Source organism: Sphaerodactylus townsendi, linkage group LG09 (genome assembly GCF_021028975.2).
Source record: "Sphaerodactylus townsendi isolate TG3544 linkage group LG09, MPM_Stown_v2.3, whole genome shotgun sequence".
Taxonomy (NCBI): domain Eukaryota; kingdom Metazoa; phylum Chordata; class Lepidosauria; order Squamata; family Sphaerodactylidae; genus Sphaerodactylus; species Sphaerodactylus townsendi.
In genome coordinates, this window is record NC_059433.1 from 2,888,606 (window position 1) to 2,911,352 (window position 22,747).

A 22,747-nucleotide genomic window follows, 5' to 3' on the forward strand; every position below is an offset into this window, starting at 1 on the left:
GTCTCAAGAGGAAAGCGATCAATTGGAAGAGGCGATAACACAATTACCCTGTTTCCCCGAATATAAGACATCCCCTGAAAATAAGACATAGTAGAGGTTTTGCTGAAGTGCAAAATATAAGGCATCCCCCGAAAGTAAGACGTAGCAAAGTTTTTGTTTGGAAGCAGCCCAACGAACAGAACACAGAAAAATAAGACATCCCCTGAAAATAAGACATAGCGCATCTTTGGGAGCAAAAATTAATATAAGACACTGTCTTATCTTCAGGGCAACACGGTAATAAAAATTATTTTTTTAAAAAAAAAAAGGAAAAGGCAGTCAGTCCACCCAGCTGGCCAGGTGCCACTTTTCTCACGTCAGGCAGGCCTTGAACAGACCAGGTGGCATGACTGGATCCCCATACCCGCTCCCCTCCCCAGCTCCCCGCCCCCCACCTAACTTATGGGAGCCTGAAGGAGGCCGGGGGTGAGGATCGGCGGCCCGCCCAGACAGGCACCGTGGCTGCTGGCTGGCTCCTGCCCTCCGCGGCCTCCCTGAGGGGGCAGGAGCCAGCCTGTGGCTGCGGCGAACACCTCAGCCAGCGAGCACGGCAAACAGCTCAGATGGCGACTGCAGTGAACAGTTCAGCCAGCTAGTGGTATGCCCCTGCCAGGGTGCCACCCTCTGCCCCACCTCATGTATGGCTTTGGCCAGGTCAGACACCCTTTCTGCCCTGCCTTGTGTGGGGCTTGATTGGGCCAGGTATCACTCTATGCTTCTCCTTGTGGGTCTCTTTTGGGTAACAATGATGCCATCTGCCTTGTCTCATGCGGTGCTTGGCCTGGGTGCCGCTGCCTGCTTGGTCTTATGTGGGTCTGGCTGAGCTGCATGGCAGCATCTGCCTCACTTCACCTGGGGATTGCTCTGCTTGGGTGCCAGTATCTGCTTTGCCTCAAATAAGTCAAACTTGGCACTGTCCCCTCCCCAGTTTCACCTCTGGTGTGGGGCACCAGGAGACCTGGCTCTCCTCTCCCTTGCCTCAGACTGGTTGGGGGCCACCACCTCTCCCACCCTGAGCCAGGCTTAGGTGAATTGGGGCGAGTCCTTCTGCCAGAGGGCTGGCAAGGCAGGTGTGGGTGGAAGGCCATGAGCCCACAGGAAGGTGTCCTGGTACTCTTGTTGGCCAATCCACCCATCAGTGAGGGCACAGTAGGCTGAGAATGTGGAACTGGCCCAGGATCACTCAGGGACTTTCTGCAGCAGAGTAGGGATTCAAAGTTGTAGTTTGAAACTCTATCCACTACTCCACACTGGTTTTCATGAAGTGGCTGTTTTGAACAATGGCAAGCAGCCATACCTAAGTGAGCCAAGCAAGTCATGTGGTACCAATTTGCCTGGTGTGTTCTGGCCAGGCCAGGCCCCAATGAGTCCTCTTTCAAAGTTCAAAGCAGTCGTTCAGCGGAGTAAGTTAAACTGGAAGCTGGTGACTGGCCCGAATAACCAGTGAGCTTTCCCAGTAAGATGGAAAGCAGCCTTTTTTTCTCCAGGGGAGCTGATTTCTGTCATCTGGAGATTAGTTGCAATTCCATGAGATCTCCAGCGGTTTTTGAGGGTAGAACCTCTGGCCCTGCATCCAGCTGAAGCCTCTTCCGTCCTCAAGTCAAACTTTATCACAGTCATAGACCAGTATAAACTCCAGCACAAAATCTCCAGGAATTTCCCAACCTGGAGGGGGGCAATCCCAGTGAGGCCTGGCCCCCGGGAGCCCTCCCTCAAAGGCCAGAATAAGCCTGGAAAGGCCCCTCCCCTCCCCTACATTTTGCTGGCAGAACCAAGCTCCAGCCACTGGATTAATGCATCCCCAGACTTGGCCAACTTGGCTATCAGTTTGGAAACTCAGAACATAAATTCTACTCACAACAAGCTTTGTATGGTAGGGATGTTTGAGACATTATGTTTTAACTGTTCAAACAATATTCTGTCCACACTGTTAAGATCTTATGAGTTCCCCCACAAGCATTTTTGAGGTAGCAAACTGCTATTTTGTTAGGTGAGATGAGAATTTTCTGTCCCTGGAGACAAAAGCTCCAGTTGGCGACAGCATTTGGTTGCCTGCTTAGGTGAAGTTACACATTCAAATCCATCTTCTCCTTTACATCTCTCATTTTCCACTCACACACAGCCTTGAATTATAATGCATCTAAAACTCTGCCTTTTATCAAAAGTCACAGTTTATAAAGCAGAAGACAGGTTGACCTTTAAAGATTCTCCCCAGTCCTCTAAAATCCATCTGATCCGAACAATTGAAGACCACCACGTATTTTCCAAGACACCTGCCCATGTCCTTGGTTGTTTCTGTTTTTCCTGTTCCTGCTGGGCCGGCTGGGGCTCCACCCATGCTCATGCCTAAGGCCTGGGCCAAAGTGATGTAACACCTACAAAGGGAGACATTCAAACGCCCATCAGCTCTGACAAAATGATTAAGCAGAGTTTAAAGTCAGGGTTCCAAAAAAACAAAGCAGGTCCAGGAAAACTTTTGAACATTTATTTAGAGTTATTTCTGATTCCACTTTTCTCCACAATGGTGAATCAAAACAGCTTAAACATTTAAAATATATGAAATATCGTATATGTGAGCTCTCCCTGCTGGCCATCCCTGCAGAGTAGGCCACCTTGGCCTCATAGGAGCTCGATCACCCTTTTGGACCAAACAGGACAAGATTCTGGCTTCAGTTCGCAAGCTCTTTAATTGTGTCAGGTACCTCACAGCACTCTTGCAAGCTTGAGCTTCTGCATCACACCAACCTCTCCCCTGTTGCCCTGCTTCCCTTTAACCCCCCTCTAGAGGTTCCCTCCCCCCGGGAGCTCTCTGCTCCAGCCCCCTGGGAGCTGACAAGCTGTCTTGCCCTGCCAACCTGAGACTGGCTCTTCAGCCTTCCTGGCCCACCTCCTTGATTACAGCCTGGCTGGGGCTGTGCCAGCACCACAGCACTCTCTACGGCTGCTGAAGACTGCTGATGGCAGCTTGGCCACAGCTATGCTGCTTCCACCCTGTTCTCTTGAGTGGCTGAGGTTTGCTGCTCAGGCTCTGCTGCCATTTATCTACTGTTCTTTCTTGCTGCTGCCTTCCTGGAGGTCCCTGCTCCTTGTGGAAAGTCCAGGGGCAGGGCTGTTAGTCACGGGGTGCTCCAGGGTTCCCTGGGCAGGCATTTATGATAAGGGGGGATAGTAGATTAGGCTGCAGGGTGCTGGGAGGCAGCCGTATTCCTGGACAGTACAAACAAACAAACAGAGGGAAAAAGGTAGATAGAGAATTCTGGTTTGGTCTGGCAGCTATGAAGCCGAGGACTTGAGAATCAAGGACCCAACATTCTCTGGTCACACCCAGGCTTTAAATCCCAGCCATGGGAAGGAGTCAGGGGCTCAGCCTTATAGCTAGCTTTGCACAATACAGCTATTGAATACAAAGCTTTCTAATATACTGTAGTTTAGAAAGGCAGACACCAAATGAGAATGAAAAGAAGTTGGACAGCATTCTCTCTAAGATTTGAGGCCACATTTAAACCTGGAGAAAAAGGAGTGTATAGCAATATTTCCATTCATCAGAGCAGTGCCAATCACAAAAAAGGGTGGGTTAAGAGGCATGCCCTTTGTGTGGTTCTGGCAGGAATTCTCCCATCTGTGCTTGGGGCTTTCCCCACTTACCATTTGCGGCGCACTACTCCCAACGCGCTCCCGGCACGAGTGATTTCTGCCGCGGGGTTGTGTTTCCCACTGCCCCACGCAGAGGGTGCCGTTTCTTCAGCGCCAAAAATGACGCGTGCTGAAGGGGCGGGAGAGCGGCGGCGTCGGGGCGGCTGCGTGGTTGCCGCCCTTGCAAGTGGGGAGCGTCGCTGGACCCCGCGCTACTTTCCCGGAGTAGCGCGCAGCAAATGGTAAGTGGGGAAAGCCCCCTTGTCTCCAGGCCAAGAACAGAAACGGGGACAGAAATGTTGCTGTACGATGGATCACATCACATCCTGCCATGAACTCTGATGTAGCAGCACTCGGGATATTCTGTGACTCCCTTGCCCCATGCCCAAAGCTTCCGGAATGCCAGGAGGTGGCTCAACACAAGGGAAAACACCTCTAGATAGCCAAAGCTATCCAGGAAACAGCAAATAGCATTCAGGCTAACTACTTTTCTTTCCTCGATATCTTCATGGTGTCTCAAAATATCTTAGTCAAGGTCTTGCAGTATATTTCAACCTGCCAGTGAAGTTACCATCCACATGGATGCCAAGGCCACAGTTCCTGCTGCACCCCTCCCTCTGGAAAGCACAGCAAAGTGGGCGGCAACAGGTAGAACTCCAGAGAGTGCAGTTGGAAGACACGGCACATCAGACCACCCCCTAGACCCGTGGTGGCAAACGTTTGGCACTCCAGATGTTATGGACTGCAATTCCCATCATTTATGAGACTCATTTTATGTTCAGGATGAGTTTTTATTACGCTGCCGCCTCAAGCAAATGCACTAGAGAGAGAGCGCGAGCGCTCGTTGGCTGAATAGGAATCCTGTTCCAATGGACTCCTGTGTCTCCAGGTGGTGCATTCTTACCTGCGACTGTCTGTTAGAGAGTTTTAAGACTTACAGGGATGTGAACCTTGGTCTCCTTCCTTGGTTCATTTATTTAAAACATTTGTACAGCACTTTGTCAGACATTTTCATGAGGAGGCAAGTCACAAGTCTTTAAACCCAATACTGTAACTACTCTATCACAATTGCGTACTATACCTTTTTCCATAGAAAGATTGCAGGAGATGTGTGAATTAATAGGCCACCTCTTCCTGGACCTTCTTTGTGGAGGGATGCTCCACCAGGGCACGAGTGCCTGCCCCCCCCCCTTCCAATTCTCTTTTACGATGAGAGAATTATACTCAAATGGCAGCTTCGTCAAAACCATTCTCCCTTGCAATGTTAAAGATAGCACTTTGATAAAAGAGCATTTCTGATCCTCCAGGCAGCTATCAGCAATACTTTCATTGTCTTACAGTTGTGTGGGGCAACTGTATCAAAAGTGTTACTGATAGCTGTCTGGAGCACTATAAATGCTCTTTTATCAAAGTGCTATCTTTAACTTTGCAAGGGATAATGGTTTTGACGAAGCTGGCATTTAAATATAATTCTCTCATCATAAAGGAGAATCGGGACCTTTTTCACATGCGGGGGCATGCACATTTAACTATCACTGAACAACGCACAACCTCTCTTCTTCTTTCTGTGGAAAAGGGTATTGGTCTGTTCACAAGTTGCAGTGAATGAACAGACAATTTCTGTTCGCTTAATTTTTCTTTATACATGTCTTGAGTAATTCTCATATTATGTTCAGGGAACTCAGAGCTGGTTTCTTGCTGCCAGTAGTCATGGAGATCATAAGTTACATATAACATGTAGTTTTGACTTCAGCCAGACAGGGGAACTTAACCCAGGGATCTCCACAGATTGTTAATTCAACCACTTGTTAAACCCTAACCCTTCTCTCCCCCTGGAAACTTCCATCTTCCAACCCCCAGAACTTGAGTTGTGACAACTCAACCGGCACACACAGAGGGAATCTCTTTTCTGCCCTGCATTCCCAAGATTGCCTGGTCTGAAAATAACACTTAAAAATATAGACAGAGTGAGACTTGCACATATTGAACTCCAGCATGATACAGCCACATCAATGAAATAACCCTTCCTATTTCGACAACAATTGTGGCTCACCTGTCTGTCAGAGGGGTTATGACAAGCCTGTCAGTACAGCCCAAGAACTCATTCTGGTAGATGAAGGGCACATCTGTGATGTTAATCAACATCTTGTCTGCATCTTCACTGAAATAAAATCTGCATTGTTTCAGCCACTCAAAATCAGAGGGACTTTTAATGTGCATCCGGCACTAGAGAGAAGGACAGAGGCAATCACAGACCCCTCAAATATTTAAACATAGAAATGCATTAAAATCTCCACTGGGAACAGTTACTTGTAAACTCATGGAAAAATCCCAACACCCAAAACCACACTGTTGTCAAGGAAGGTATTATAGAATACAAGAACAACACGAAACATGTCACAACAAAATATTTTACATTTAAAGTATTTTTTAAAAAAATTGTGTCATGGGCCAATTTTGCACCCGTTTGCTGTGAGGTGGGGGGCAAATGTCCCTCACAGAAATATCTCTTGTAAGGACATATTTCTTCAAGCCCTTTTTCATTCTCTCCATGGCAAACGAGACCACTTTTAGGGTGATTTTCTTTTAGCTTCACCACCAGAGCAGGCAAATTTGGCAGTGAACATAGCTTTGCTCCAAACATCTTCCCTTCCCACTCCCTCCCACTCCCATCCACGGTTTCTCCCTCACCCCCCTTCCATGTTGCTGGGTCCTTCAAGTGAAAGACAAGAAGCTCACTTACACAGGCTTAGCCAAAACACACTGACCTCTGTGTTCTATTGATATATCAAGATATCGACATGGTAAGAAGACAGAGTGCTTGGAAATAAGCCTCTCTGTCCTCCAGCACTAGCAGCAGGAAGTGGGACAGGGGGTGGGTGAATATTTGCTATAGCACAATGTCTTTTTTGGCAATGAGTGGTCCAGGGAATTGCTTTGCTCTTTCATTGGAGCGGGGATTATTTTTGGAATAGCAATATCTGTAAAAGTACAGTTGAAAGAATAAGTCCATTTAAGATCTGTGCCTATAAGAATAAGTTTATGAGCAGAGTTAAGGGAACTAGGCCGGCAGAGTTCTCTACAGAAAAACTGCACACCCAGGAGGGAGTCCCAACTCACATATAAACAGAGAAATGAATGCAAAGTCCAATTGAAGCCCATGACGAAGAGAAGAGTCCTGAGGGAAGCGTTCCATACCTAGAATCATAGAATTATAGAGTTGGAAGAGACCACAAGGCATCAAGTCCAATACCCTGCAATGCGTGAACACACAATCAAAGCACTCCCGACATATGTTCATTCAGCCTCTGTTTAAAAATCTCCAAAGAAGGAGACTCCACCACTCTCCAAGGCAGTGAATTCCACTGTTGAACAGTCCTGACAGTCAGGAAGTTCTTCCTAATGTTTAGGTGGAATCTCTTGTCCTGCATCTTGAATCCATTACTCCGTGTCCTAGTCTTTGAGGCAGCAGAAAACAAGCTTGCTCCCTCTTCGACATGGCATCCCTTCAAATATTTAAAAATGCCTATCATGTCCCCCCTTAACCTACGCTTCTCTAAACTAAAAATCCCCAGCTCCCTAAGCCTCTCTTTGTAAGGCATGGACTCCAGACTTTTTACCGTTGGTTGCCCTCCTCTGGACCCACTCCAGCTTGTCAATATCCCTCCTGAACTGCGGTGCCCAGAACTATACACAACATTCCAGGTGAGGTCTAACCAATGCAGAATAGAGAGGAACAATTACACCCCTTGATCTTGACACTATACTCCTATTGATACAGCCCAAAATCGCATAGCCTTTCTTGGCTGCCGCATCACACCGCTGACTCTCGTTTAGTTAAGACTCCCAGATCGCTTTTGCATGTAGTGTTGTCAAGCCAGGTGTCACCCTTCCTGTATCTGTGCATTTCATTTTTTCTGCCTAAGTGTAGTATCTTCCCTTTATCTCTGTTGAAACTCATTTTGTTTGTTTTGACCCAGCTGTCAAATCTGTCTAGGTCATTTTGAATTAGTCCAAAGGTTATAGAGAACACTAAGCAAATAGGTCAAGAAGGCAACAATGGGAGGGAAAAAATCTTAAAAGAAGCAGCCAGAGGAAGTGCACCATGGCCTTCAATGTCTCTACATCAGTGAAGTATGGGAAATAAACAAGATGAACTCGAACTCTTAATACAGCAAAACAAATATGATATTACAGGCATCACTGAAACCTGGTGGAATGAGTCTCATGATTGGAGCATACACTTAGGCAGAAAAAATGAAATGCACAGATACAGGATGGGTGACACCTGGCTTGACAACACTACCTGTGAAAGAGATCTGGGAGCCTTAGTAGACCACAAACTGAACATGAGTGAGCAGTGTGATGCGGCAGCCAAGAAAGGCAATGCAATTTTGGGCTGTATCAATAGGAGTATAGTGTCAAGATCGAGGGGTGTAATTGTTCCTCTCTATTCTGCGTTGGTTAGACCTCACCTGGAATGTTGTGTATAGTTCTAGGCACCGCAGTTCAGGAGGGATATTGACAAGCTGGAGCGGGTCCAGAAGAGGGCAACCAACATAGTAGAAGGTCTGGAGTCCACGCCCTACAAAGAGAGGCTTAGGGAGCTGGGGATTTTTAGTTTGGAGAAGTGGGGGACATGATAGCTGTGTTTAAATATTTGCAGGGATGCCATGACGAAGAGGGAGAAAGCTTGTTTTCTGCTGCCTCAGAGACTAGGACACGAAGTAATGGATTCAAGATGCAGAAAAAGAGATTCCACCTAAACATTAGGAAGAACTTCCTGACTGTCAGGACTGTTCAACAGTGGAATTCACTGCCTCGGAAAGTTGTGGAGTCTCCTTCTTTGGAGGTTTTTAAACAGAGGCTGAATGAACATATGTCGGGAGTGCTTTGATTGTGTGTTCCTGCATTGCAGGGTATTGGACTTGATGCCTTGTGGTCTCTTCCAACTCTATGATTCTATGATTACTATTACTATCATTTCTTGAACTCCTATCTGTTTGAATACTGTCTCCCTGTCAGGAGGCCTGTTAGAATTGGGCTATTTTTACAACTATGTTCTCTGTGGGGGAACATCTGGAGGGTGCGTCTGCTGCCGCAGACTATGGGCACCCTATTCTTGCGGGCTTAACAGGAATGTCGGATCCAGCTTCTGACCCACCTGAAGGAGACCGTCCACCACTTGGTGGAGGTGCCTCAGCCGCAGGTGGCCTCTTGGACTCTATAAACCCGTTCATGACTGCCCCGTTAGACGGCTCACAGGGAGTGACTATACGCCGTTGCCAGGGCCAAGGCCAGAGGGACTTGCAACCCCCGGACTCTGATAGTGCTTTGTGGGCCACTGCACCCCTAGCTGGCAATGTATCGTTTGGAGATGCAACAGGGCAAGATGCTTTATGTGGAATTCGTGGAAAAATTCCGCACAGTAGCCAGCAAAATTGTGATGATCCTGTCAAAATCTTTGCCTTCAAGAAAGCCCTACATCCTGATCTACTTAATTGGGCTTTGGCCCGGGACAGTCCCCACACCCTGATGGAGTGGATCGTGCTTGCTGGGATGGCGGATGCCTGTATGCATGAGGCAGCTACTCTGGGAACGGCGTCCAGTCACTCTCCACTTTCCCACCCCCGTCCCGGGACCCTAGCCAGTTCCATGTCCACTCGCCCCACTCCGCCCAAATGTCAACTCTCAGCAGATGAGAACGCCCATTGCTGACGGCTTGTTCTATGCCTGTATTGTGGGGGCGAGGGGCAAATGGCAGCCGCCTGTCCTGTGAAGCGCCCAACCACCCCAGCTACTTCGACACCAGTTGCCAAACCGGCCAAAGGGGGCGCCCGCCAAACGGCTCAGCGGGAGGAAGGCAGGGATTTGCAGAATTGCACTAATTAAGATGTCCGTTCTGCCTAAATTCATCTATCTCTTCCAAAACATCCCCTTCGTCAATTCGATAAAAAACTTTCAAAAATGGGAAACAGTTATCTCTAAATTTATATGGGAAGGGAAAAAACCAAGGGTCAAATATAAAATCATGACCATGAATAAAGAAAGAGGAGGATGGTCGTTACCCAATTTATATTTATATTTGGTTTCTAGTGCCTGTGTCTGGATAAGAGAATGGATTACTTTACAGGATACGGAACTACTACAACTAGAAGGATTTGATATGCAGATGGGCTGGCACGACAGATTATGGCCTAACCCAAACAAAAAATATAAACTGTTTAATAACCATTTTGTGAGACGACACCTTATAAAAATCTGGGATAAATATAAAGATATATTATGTACAAGCTCTTGTTGATACCAGCTGCTCCCACTGTCTGATTCATTCCCGAGTAGTCGAGGCATTGGAACTCAAGCCTATTCTCCTGCATGAAACCTTTACTTGACTGGCCTTTACTTGAGGAAGGAGACACTTCAGGAAAAAAGCAAACACACTAATGGTGCCATAGAGTTCATGGATACCACACAGAGAATCACTGATACCACCAGCTACTGGTTAGAAAATATAGGGCTCCAGAGAATGCAACTGTAGACCTTACACTTTAACGTTGGATACACTCAATCAACACATTATTTCAAAATATTTCTGTCTTTCCCTCAGAGTAGTTTATGACTAATAATAAGCAACTTTACCAGGTCATCAAATATATCCCTTTGGTGCACATGAATTGTAATCAGTGTCTCATATTTAATTCGCTCCACCGGACTCAGATCCTTTGTAGTCATGTCGATCAGCGTGTTCAGGAGAACCAAGAAAGACTGGTTTGTATTCTGCATTATTTTCTTATCATATTTTGCATTTGTCAGAGCTTCTTCAGCATCTCGTGTCCAAATCATTTGAATTCCCAGCAAGCCAACCTGAAGAAATAATTTTGCTTTTATGTACTGTGTTTTTTCTAAAGTAGTTCAGCTCTTTAAAAAACATTCTGGCTTATCTACTGATGCATTCACTGTGTTTTAAAAACAGAAGTACATTTCCATGAAAAGGCTCTTTTGGTATCTACTAATCCACAAGTTGTGTCTATTCTGACATTTAAGTGAACCGTAGGTATTATGTGGTGCGCCATGCACAAAGGCTCTTACATGGGTTATCGTTCTGATCCCTTGATTAAGATTCAGGAGTTCAGAATGGCTTTCAAGGATGCATTTTCCTCTCCGAGCTCTAGCCACTATCAAAGGCAAACCAGGGGTTGAAGCTGTTTTCAAACTCTGATTAATAACAAACTCTAGTTTGTGTCAACTGTGGTTAAAGCCACTAGAAACATAAGATTTATGCACAGCAAAGGCATATGGGAAGAGAATAGGCAAAGGGATTGGGGAGAAAGAATATCTGAACCCCTGCCCTAATCCTAATAGCCTTAACCAACATAGGGTCAGACTAGAATCTGGGAGATCTAATTGCAAATCCCCACTCTGCTCTGGAAGCTCAACCTATCCTATTCCCATCTCACAGAGCAGTTATTGTAAGGTAAAACTGAGAATGGAGGAATAATGTTGAAAGTCTCTAGGTCCCATTGTTTTAATAACCACTGCTATCACCATCTACCACAGTTCTGAACAAATACTGTTAAAAGCAGACTTCCTTTTTTAAAAAAGATGTTTTTAAATCTTCAGCTTTTGTGCAGACCAAATTAAGAATGAGAAACTGTTTTCTGGCAAAATAAGGAACACCTGAACTACCAGCTGTTCATGGGTCCTGGTGTCATGGGCAGAGCGGACCTTATACTGCTTCCCTCCTTCTTCCGCAGTCCATCTCACGATAAGAAGTCTGTTCCTGAAGGTCAGGGCACCCTTTAGTGCAAGACAGACTGTATGTAGCATGGATGGTTTTACAGGAAACGTTCCCCGTTAAATATCAAGACCTTCATCCCAAAGTTACTTTAAGTAGGAAACTTTAAGTAGGAAACTTGCCTGAGCTGGGTAAGAACAAAGAAACTCTACCAGTTGAAAGTCTGCCTCATGGATGCTTGAAGCTGCCTGTCGAATCACCAGATGCAATGAACCTTGGGACTCCTTCAAGAGAGAATTGAGCCAAACTTCCACATTTCCTTCTGCCATGACAGGCTTTTCCAACTCGATTGTCTCACCCTCTCGTGAGGAAATTGAAAGGATCCGATCATAAACCTGAAAGCCATATGAAGGGTGTCAATTTTGCATCAAAAGGTCTGCCTTTCATATTTTGCAAGTGCTTTTGTGCAGCTCTTTTGACTAAACAAATTTATTTATGCAGTATTTTCCTTCTTCAGGTTCAGCTGTTGTCCTGTTGCAAGCAGAGAACCCTTTCTCTGCTATTTCAGGGGTAGGGAACCTGCGGCTCTCCAGATGTTCAGGAACTACAATTCCCAGCAGCCCCTACCAGCATGGCCAATTGGCCATGCTGACAGAGGCTGATGGGAATTGTAGTTCCTGAACATCTGGAGAGCCGCAGGTTCCCTACCCCTGGACTATTTGTTCTTTGGCGAGTTCATGGCCAGACAACTGGCTGCTTCACCCCATTCATCCCTAACAGGACAACTGGCACTTGTGCATGCAGGTTCCCACACAGGCCCACTGAATCCTCTGCTCCGCTCAGTGTTAGAATTGACCAGAACACATCCAGTGATCCGCTCACATCTCATCATCACAGCTGAACTCAGTAACCGTGACTGCTGAACGTGTTCAGTGTGAAATTTGTGGCATCCCTACTGCTAAAGCAATTTTCGGTGCTTGGGCCTGCTGACATTAGGGTAGGTTGGAGGAGGGATTATTGGCAGGTGCCTACAATTTCCACGGATCATTTGCTTCCCTTTATTACAGCTGCACAAACCTTGTCATGGAATTTTACAGTTTTGATGTTATCAAATACATTTAGCAAGTGAGCTTGGATTGTGTGTGAATCTGAAGCTTGGCCCAGAATCTCCAGCAGAGCCGGGTCTGACACAAAGAAGAAACGGGGGAACAAAAGCCGCTTCTTCTCCAAATACCTGGAATGGAAGAAGAACAACAAAGGGTTGGAGGAGTTTGTATCACACTGCATGTTAAGGCATCTTCCACCATGGTTGTTTTTGCCAGCCCACAGCCACATGGCCCAGGAAACCCACAACAGTCGGTTGATTCCAGCCATGAAAGCCTTCAACAATACAGCTCTGATGATCTTGGCAGGTACTGCAAGCTTTTTATTATGTAAACGAGCAGCAAAGCCCGTACGATCTTAATGGGCCAGGAACAACCCACCAGAACCCCATATGGCAGAGATCAAACAATTCAGCAAACCTGAGCCAACAGATACCCGATGGCACCCAGCAAAGGGTGGAAGAGGAAGCACCTCCCCCTGCCATGGGCTTTATTGGGGTTGTAGCGCCCCCCCCCCTTGCCCTCAGCGTGACACTCACTACTTATGTAGTTGTGGGTCTGTGACTTGGGGGTGGGAGAGGTTAGAGAGGAGTGGTTTGGGGTAGGATGGAAGGTGAGGATAGGGCAGTGATGGCGAACCTTTTTGAGACCGAGTGCCCAAATTGCAACCCAAAACCCACTTATTTATCGCAAAGGGCCAATACGCTAATTTAACCTGAATACTGAGGTTTTAATTTAGAAAAAACGGTTGGCTCCAAGGCGCACATTACTTGGGAGTAAGCTTGGTGAAGCAACCATGCAACACTTCGAATGGGTGAATCACGATCCTAGGAGGGTTTACTCAGAAGCAAGCCCCATTACCAGCAACCGAGCTTACTCCCAGGTAAAGGATCGTGCCCAGGCTAGCCTAGATATGTGTCTGTGTGGGGGAGGGGTGATTTTCCATCCCAACCACACATGATAAACTCTGTGCATGCGTGCCCGCAGAAAGGGCTCTGAGTGCCATCTCTGGCACCCGTGCCATAGGTTCGCCATCACTGGGATAGGGGGAGGGTGGAGAGGAGTGGCTTGGGGTGGTGGAGGGTGGCAAGGTGAGGCTTGGTGCGGCAGAATAGATGGAAGTGAGGTTTGAGTGGAGGGGAGGATGGAAATGTGAGGTTTGAGTGGAGGGAGGTTGGAAGGTGAAGTTTGGGGTGGGGCAGAGTTGGAAGGTGACGCTTGGAGGGGAAAAGCTGAAGCTTGGGGAGGGGAGCTGAAATGGCAAGTCGATGCTTGGGGTGGGGAATGTTGAATGGAAAGAGTTGGGGTGAGGGGAGGTTTGGAAGACGTGGCTTGGGATGTGGGGAGGGTTGGATGGTGTCTTTGGGGTGGGGGAGGGTGGAATGGGGATGCTTGGGATGGGGGCCCACACCTCCCTTCCCAAGGTTTGTGGGCCTCGGGAAGGGAGGTAGGGGTGGAGGCATGCCCCATCCTGCTGCCAGCCTGTGGAGCAGCTACTTCCTGGGCCCAGCCTGGGGGTTGGGGGGTGGGTGGCCCACATACCAGTTCATCCATGAGCCACGGTGGTTGCTATGGGGAGAGGTGGGTTGGGTTTGTGCAGCCCATGGGTCATCTGATTCACAGGTCCAAGTGGTTGCTGTGCATTGGGTGGAGGTGGGAAGGCGTCTGCAGCCCATGGATCAGACGGTGGTTGCTGGGGGTGAGGGGAAAGACATGAGGGCTCCTGTGGCCCATGGGTCACCTGATCTGTGGGCCGTGGGGGTTGCTGGGGGTGGGGGGGGGAGGCGGAAGGGCTTTTGTGGCCCAAGAGCAGTGGCACCAAGGCATCACAGTTCTGCAGAGGGGATGGAATGTCTCCCACCAATGGGGAAGCAGGACTCACTTTGTGAGTCCTGTTCCCCCATTGGTGGAGGATTTGTCATTGGGACATTCCATCCCTTAGGGTTTATTATGGGTAAGACTAATGAAGGCGCACCTAAATGAACTCATAAGAAAGTAGCAAGAATAAGACAGCATCTTTGCTATGATACTCATTGTAGGAGCTTAAAGTAGGATTCCTCCAGTAAATTCCTGCTTTCACTCAATTATGAAAGAATCTAGCATTGAAGTTTCATGCAAAGGAATGTTTTGAGAAGACAAGGAATTCAACTGACTGGCATTCTTGTGCTAAATGGTTTATAGAAATATAGTCTACATTAGGGATTCCTTAAGTGGGCGGTACCACTCCTCTGGGGCAGTGGAAACATCAAGGGGGGGCGGTGAGGAATTTTGAGGCGGGGGGGGGTGGCGCAGAGATTCCTGGGCCAGCTGGTAAGAAAAAGGATCTTGTCCTTCCGTCCTTGCCATGGGGTGATTGGTGAGTTTTAAAGGAAAAGCAGCAGCACTGTGTAGCCTGGGGGGCCTGTGGGCCCGTGTGTGTAGTTGAAGGAGAGGATGGGCAATGCAGCTGCAGGGTCAGGGTGGGCGGGCTGGCTGCTTTGCAATGCAAAGGGACCCATCACAACTGCTCTGTGAAGCAAGGTCTTTTAAAAAGGAAAAGCAGCAGCACTCTCCTCACTGGGCAGCTGGGAGTGGGGGGGGGGGCTAGGCAAAAAGCCCCATCACTGCTGCTTTGCAAGGCAAGATGGTTTTTTAAGGGAAAAGCAGCGCTCTCGCACTCGGGATATAGTCTGGGAGCCTAGGGGGTGGCACTCTGACAAAGTTTGGAACCACTGGTCAGAATTTTCCCTACAAGATGTTACAAAATTTACTACTGAAGGCTTTTTCAGCCCCAAACTAACTCTCCTGCTATTCCAAATGAATGTGGGAGGCCAATTATAAAGCTTAAAAGACAAACATATACCAAGTTAGCCCATTAGCCCACCTATCTAGTTACTATCTTCTCTGGCTGGCAACAGCCCCAGGAAGAAGATACCTAGATGATTTTTAGTTTTAAGAGGGGATTTGAATAAGCTGCAGGCCTCAGACCAAGAAGGCAGCCATGTTGTTGACTTATTTGACAGATCACCACACAGGAAAGTCACCCTCAATCCTGGTTCAGTTGCTTAGGTTCCAGCTCTAGGGACAATAATATCAGCAAATGAATGCTTGGAATTTTTTTCCTTTACTTATGAGAGCTGGAATCTAAGGCATCTAGCTATTATTTTATGTATTCATTTAAAACTTTTATTAGCTGCCTTTCTCTCTTGCAGAACTCAAGGTGGCTTACAATATAAACAAAATATAAAAACACAGTAACAATATGGACAAAATAACAAGTATGTTAAACACACCATCTCTCTCTAAAGGTCCCAATTCAAAAACTCTAATTAAATAAAACTCTAATTTAAAAAAATAGATAAAAATTAAATAGAATTAAATAAAAAATAATTTAATCAAATGAAGTCCTAAATAAAAAGAACGTTAAGATTGACCGGGGGAAGGGGGTGGACCTCCCTGGGGCGGTCGTTCCATAATTGTGGGGCTACCACCAAAAAAGGCTCTCTCTAATGTGTCCACCAGATGAATGTCTTTTATTGGTGGGACAGTCATGAGTGCTTCTCTCTGTGATATTAATTCTCAAGTAGGAACATATGGGAGAAGAGGGTTCATAGACACCATGGTCCCAAGCCATATAGGGCTTTAAAAGACAAAACCAACACCCTGAACTGGGCTGGGGAGCAGATGTGTAGCCAGTGTAATTGCTGTAGTATCAGGGCCACATCCACCAGGTAGCTCACTCTGAGTAGCAGTCTAACTGCAGCTTCTGGACACTCCTCAAAAGTACACTCGTAGAACACAAGCAACAATCTGCTCCTAGGTACTAAGGGTCTGATTAGACAATATGTTAAATGTGAATTCGGTTGGGGAAAACTCCAACTCAACTGGTGACCTGATGTTCAAATTAGTACGGAGGGAAGCAAACTAGCCCCTGAGCATGCACAAAGGCAGGAGGAGTGACATAATTTCCTCACTTCCACCTTGCACACTTCTGCTAGCACCACACATACACATTAAAGGTCAATGTCAGGTTGCAGACTAAACAGGAGTTGAGCTGGGATTCCAACCTGTCTTTAACGTATCATCTAATCAGACCTCACATGGAGCACCCACAACCCAAAGGGTTTCTCTACAAAATGTCTTACCCGGTAAGAGACTTTTGACAGATTTCCAACTGATCCAACAAATGAGGCAACAGCTGTCCCATTGTTTCATCTCCAACACACCCCTGGACCACATTTGGTATTTCATGAGCTCGGGTCATAATCTTCACCCAGGATTTGTCAATGTTAGAGAAGCGCTTGGCTTCCTGTTTCAAGAGACAAAATAGACAACCATCAGGGTAACAAGAGGACAAGATGACCTTCAGTGGATGATTTCTTCAGGTTCTTGTTCTAACTAATTAAGGCAAACTTTTGTTGTATGTTTTGGAGGACATTAAAACCATTGGTCATATCAGCTTAACAAGAGATATTACCCTACCCAATTGGCCACGTTGGCAGGGGCTGATGGGAATTATAGTCTATCACATCTGGAGTGCCAAAGGTTCGCCACCACTGCCCTACCCTGTCAGCAGATTCAACATACCTTTGGCAGCTGTTTTGCTATGTCTCCACCGACGAAGACAGCCTCCAAGTATATCCACAAATTCTGCACAGTCATCCAGTTCTCAATTATATCAGTCGTGTTAGAGAGATATTGTACCCACTTTTGTATCTGAGCCTTAAATGGTGTGTTGTACCTAAAATAAATGCATGGATTTAGCCACAGTCATCCAAAAAGGTTAGATGAAGAAAATGATATTCTTGTTACCTGTTGCTCATGAGGGAGCTCAGTACCATCAGGCTGTCCTCCATGCTTGCAATGATCTCAGAAGTGCTGTCTCCCCTCAAAAGCAGCTCTCCACGGGCTTTGAAGTTTGTGAAGGTGAATATTTTGTTGTCCCACTCAGCAATCACTTGTTTCAGCTTCTGCTCAATGTCCCTCTCCTTCATGGCACTGATACAGATATCCTAACCAATCAACCACAGATTAGAGAGTCACAGGCCTTAACAAGTTCATGCCAAGGATATCAGAACATCCCCCCACCACCAAAAGCAACAGAACTATCCTCAAAGAAGACCCATGACACTGAGGCCTCCCACAGACAAAGCCTCCCTTAGCAAGTCCATGCCAAGCATATCAGAACACCACACAAAGCAACAGAACTATCCTCAGGGAAGACCCAAGACACTGAGGTCTCCCACAGACAAGGCCTCCCTTAACAAGTCCATGCCAAGCATATCGGAACACCACCCAAAACAAAACTATCCTCAGAGAAGACCCATCACACTGAGGCCTCCCACAGGCAAGGCAGCCCTTAACAAGTTCAGGGAAACATGGTAAAGTCCTGCCAGAATAAATACCTCTATCTCTTCTTTGAATCTCAACAGTGGGGCTTCCATAATGTTTCTGAGTCTGAATGTCTCACTTTCAACATCAAAGTTATGGCCTGTGAGAGTGGTAATGTGTTTCCAATGACGAGCCATCATGGCTTTATTGGACATCAGCTCAAGCAAAGGGCAACATTCACTGAAGTCATCAATCGTCTTCTTTAGATCCAGAAATGCTTGCCACTCCTTCAAAGCTCGTGGCAGCTTCCGGCACCTAAAGGTACACATAAATCCCCCAATAGTTTTTTTAATAGTGTAAAAATACGGTTAATTCAGAAAGCACTCCGAAAGTGCATGAAACAGCATTTCTTTGTCATGAAGCCACCCTGTAGGTTTTTCAAGGCATCATTCAGAGGTGGTTTGCCATTGCCTGCCTCCATTGCCTGCCACCTTGGCATTCCTTCAAGGTCCTCCCTGCAGGGCTGAGGCTGCTTTTGCTTCTGGATGTGACCGTAGCATGGATCACGGTGGCCAGGTCACTGTAGGCGAGGTAAGGGGCCAACCGCCATGCCTGGTCCAGATGAAAAACGCAACCTGGGTTATATGGGCCACCTGGGTCTCCATAGATAGAGATGAATTCAGGTGGACCCCCAGGCTGCGAGCTGAGGAGGCCACCGGCAAGGAGACCTCCTCAAGCAACAGCAGCTGAAACCCCTCCCTCCCATTTCGGCCTACCCACAGGACTTAGCCGGATTCAGTTTTAACCTGCTATGCTTCAACCACCCAGCCACAGCCTCCAAACAGTGCTGCAGAGCCACAGGGGCAGCGGCTGGCCCTCCCTCCATCAACAGAATGAGCTGAGTGTCATCAGCATACTGATGACAGATCAGCCCAAACCTCTGTACCAGCTGAGCAAGGGGTTGTATATAGATGTTAAATAACAGTGGGTATATTAGGGACCCCTGTGGCACACCGCACTGAAAAGGGAGCTACGTTGGGAAGCCCTCTCTCCAGCCCTCACTTGCTGGTACTGGCCCCGGGCATTGTAAGGCCATGCCCCAGACCCCAGAAAAGGCTAAGCAGTGAGTCAAAAAAATCGTAATCGACCATATCAAATGCTGAGGTAAGATCTAGCCCAGGGGTAGGGAACCTGCGGCTCTCCAGATGTTCAGGAACTACAATTCCCATCAGCCTCTGTCAGCATGGTCAATTGGCCATGCTGGTAGGGGCTGATGGGAATTGTAGTTCCTGAACATCTGGAGAGCCGCAGGTTCCCTACCCCTGATCTAGCCATACCAGCAGCGCTGATCCGCCCCGGTCAAGCTGCATCCAGAGTGTATCTGTGACGGTGGTTAGGACAGCCTCTGTCCCATGCCCAGCATGGAAGCTGGATTGGAAGGGATCAAAAGCCAATGCATCCTCCAGGAAGCCCTAAAGCTGCTCCAACACCACTCTCTCAATTACCTTCCCCAGAAACAAAATATTTGAAACAGGGCAGTAATTCTCTAAGATCTAAAGTTGGTCTTTTTAAGAGTGGGCGGACCACAGTCTCTTTCAACCCATCCGAAAACACCCCTTGCTCAAGGGAGCAGTTGATGATATTCAACAGATGGAGTCGTAGCTCCTCCTGGCAAGCTCGAACTAACCAGGAAGGGCACGAATCCAGAGGACAGCCAGGACTCTGTCAACATCAGCTTCAGTAAGCCAGGAAAACTGGTCCAAAGTAGGACCCAAAGACGGCAACAAAGCTTCCAGTTCACTTAGTGTCTCAAAGGTGGTAGGAAGGTCGAGGCAGAGTGATGAGATCTTATCCGCAAAAAAGCTCATAAAGGCCTCACAGCTATGAGCCAATTCATTACTTTTAGAACCCTCGGTCTAGGAGGATAGGGACCGAATAATACAGAATAGTTGTGTTAGCGGTTGCGAGAGAAGACGAAAAGTACTCTCTTTTCGCTCTCTTCATCGCCCCCTGCTAGGCTTTCATAAGCGCCCTATAAGGTGTTCACGTAGCCTCGTCTTGAAACTTCCTCCACACATGCTCCAGATGTCAGAGTTCCCATTTCATTTGGAGCAGCTCCTCAGTATACCAATGAGCCAGCCAAGATCAGGGATGCAGAGGACACGGGGGAGCAACCTCTGATGGAAACAACAATGTATGGTTCGCTAAATCTTTTTAAAAGGAGTCCCACCATACATGTTTTATCTACTTGTCAGTAAAGGAAGAGTCACAATACTTTGGAATTATTAGATGTGTTGGAATCACAAAAAGTGAAACAAATGAAATAAACTGCCTGGCAACACTGAAATAAAGGTAACTGAACACACAATTAACTGAGGTCAAATCCTCCTTCTGTTGCTCTTTCAAAGATGTGCTTGAAAGAGCCAATGCATGCTCCCATCCCCCCCATCATTTGAAGAAACTCTTGTTAAATACAGATTGGATCTCCCCATATTTTCACACCTGTTCTGAAAATCCAGAAGTTCATTGTTAATTTTCTCAATGTTCAGTTCTGACCAGAGGATGTCATGGTAGCCATTCACTGTATCAATGACATTATTGTATAAGCCATAAAGTTTCTGTAACAAGTTCAGCTGCTTCTTTATCTCAAGGATCTGGGGATACGAAGTCACAGGCAAACCAAAAAGCTCTTCACCCCCCGTGTAGGTGATGTATTTTCGATAAAGGTTGTCAAACCGATTCTAGAATTTAAAAATGAAATGTGAGCATGATCAAGGTGCATAAAATTGCAAGGAATAGCACAAAACCAACTCAGAGGATACTAATCAGATTTGGCCCACTAATGACCCATGTTTTCAGTAGACTACAAAAACAAGAGTTAAAAGAGCAAGAATCAAGAAGTGGCCTTTGCCACAAGTTTTCCTTTCCTAGAGATCTCTGAATTCCCACTCTGATGTGCACTTAAAACTAATCTAAAAACGGAGTCAATACAGGTGACAGGAAAGACACCATCTTGACAACTGTCTGTCATACACATATTGAAAAAACTATGCAGCAAGGAAGATCCTTGCTACTTTAGGAGGGATCCTTAAATGTATAAGCAAGTCTCGTTTATCTCATTTATCTCTAAGTGCAGCTTTTGACTCTGCCATCTGCTTCCCAGTACAATCAACTGCGTCAGCACCAGTGATACTCCAACAAGCATACATGAATGTGGAGTGTGAGGCACCAAATGCATCTTCAGATACAAACATGCTAGTATTATTATTGACAATAAATGAGAAGCCTAAATGTCAGAAAGGCCCCATTCTGTCAGTGAGGAGGGGGAGGATGGATGCTTGCTCTCACCCAGGTGTTTCGGCCATTTGTTTGTGAGGGTCTGGTATGGCTCAAACCACTATCAGTGTGAAATGCCATCTTGCTTTGTAGTTTCGATTTCCTGTGTATGATCTCTCTCTGCTTCTGTGGGAACGGGGTTTGCGCCTTTTGGTCGTAGGAGAGGGGGAAGAGGGGATTTAAGTTGTGTGATTCTTTAGAATAGTCTTTGCCTGTTCTGATCTTTGGTTTCCCAATAAAAACGACAGCTAATATCTATGGTTTCTTTATTTTGGACTGAAGTCTGACACTAAAACGTCTGACACTCAGGTTTCTACCAATGCCAAGGTTGAGAGCCAGAAGAGAAGGGGCAGCAGAGAGCATCATTCCACTAGGAGCCCGGCTGTGACACCCTATTAAGCCAGCCATTGGCTGTTCCCAGCAGCTTTCCACTAACAGTGCAGAAGAACGGGAAGAATACCTGGAACATGGCAAGCCTGTCACTCGCCTCCTGAGGCTCAATACCGGCCACCATGGGGCCATTCTGGAAGGGGGAGAGAAAAGAGATAACAACAACAACAGCAACCACCACCCCCACCACCACCCCACGGGCCCTCACACTTTCCCATCCACTCTTTCTCTCAGTCACGCCTGCTGACATCCTCTGCCTGAGGTAGTCATAGGGCCCACAAAAGCCCCACAAATACACACCCACACTGTTCGTGTGTGTTTCAGGTCACTATTGCTTTAATTTTTTCTTGGGAACACATTCCAGTTTGTTTTGCTCTGTAGTTGCCATTTTCTAAGATGGTGAATATGGTTATTTTGACACATAAAATTTGTGTGGGATGCTCATCTTGGTGTCAAAATATACTTTTTTATGGTCAATAAATCCAAATGCACTTGCATACTATTTGCAAAGATAGCCATTTCTTCTTCACTTCCCCTCCCTTTGGTTCTGACCCACCTTTTAACCAGCAGGAGGAAGCCCCACCTTCCCGTCAGCTCTCCCTCTGCCCCAGCCATATTTTTTTCTGGTCAGAACAGTTATTTATTTATTTGTTTGTTTGTTTGTTTGTTTTTCAAATTTCTAAACCGCCCACCCCCGAAGGGCTCTTCAGGGATTAGGAATCCCCAGTGCTGCCTGGGACCCACGGAGCTATCTCGGCAGCCATACTTGACTGCCTTCACTCATGCCCTGCTTTAAATTCAAAAACAACCTCAGCTAATTATTCATGACAGACGAGTAGTTTCTAACTACCTTAATAAAATATATACAGAACTTGAAACTTGCCAGGAAGCTTTTCAACAAAAGCTTTTCAGGTGATGGCAAAAGGAAGATACCTACCAGGACAAAAATTCTATTTTTCCAGCACTGTATGTAATACCTTGTCATAATCCAAGTAATAGTGATCACAGTCTTCAACAAATATTTTCACTGCGCTTATTAGCTCTCTCCTGAATTTGGGCTGCAATGCAACCAGTTCATTCTGTACTTCATTAGCTCGGACCAGCAGTTTCTCCCAGGTGTAACGCAGCGTGTCCACTTTTTCCATCTCTTCCTTGGCCACCAGCAATTCATATTTGTTTAACATTGCATACGATTCCTGCC

The 22,747-nt window shown here is 46.7% G+C and overlaps 1 protein-coding gene across 1 annotated transcript in view; it reads right to left on the reverse strand.

Annotated features, from left to right (window-relative positions):
• The window catches only part of DNAH5 (dynein axonemal heavy chain 5), a 227,512-nt gene that overhangs the window by 137,996 nt on the left and 66,769 nt on the right, over positions 1-22,747 (reverse strand). The window contains exons 25-36 of the mRNA XM_048507883.1: positions 22,524-22,742; positions 21,617-21,679; positions 20,323-20,561; positions 17,895-18,135; positions 17,302-17,501; positions 17,077-17,230; positions 16,635-16,798; positions 12,485-12,641; positions 11,590-11,802; positions 10,312-10,536; positions 5,726-5,898; positions 2,236-2,414 (exon numbers count right to left, since the gene is read on the reverse strand). Coding sequence (XP_048363840.1) covers positions 2,236-2,414; positions 5,726-5,898; positions 10,312-10,536; positions 11,590-11,802; positions 12,485-12,641; positions 16,635-16,798; positions 17,077-17,230; positions 17,302-17,501; positions 17,895-18,135; positions 20,323-20,561; positions 21,617-21,679; positions 22,524-22,742 — 2,227 coding nt within the window. The remainder of the gene's footprint in view (positions 1-2,235; positions 2,415-5,725; positions 5,899-10,311; positions 10,537-11,589; positions 11,803-12,484; positions 12,642-16,634; positions 16,799-17,076; positions 17,231-17,301; positions 17,502-17,894; positions 18,136-20,322; positions 20,562-21,616; positions 21,680-22,523; positions 22,743-22,747) is intronic.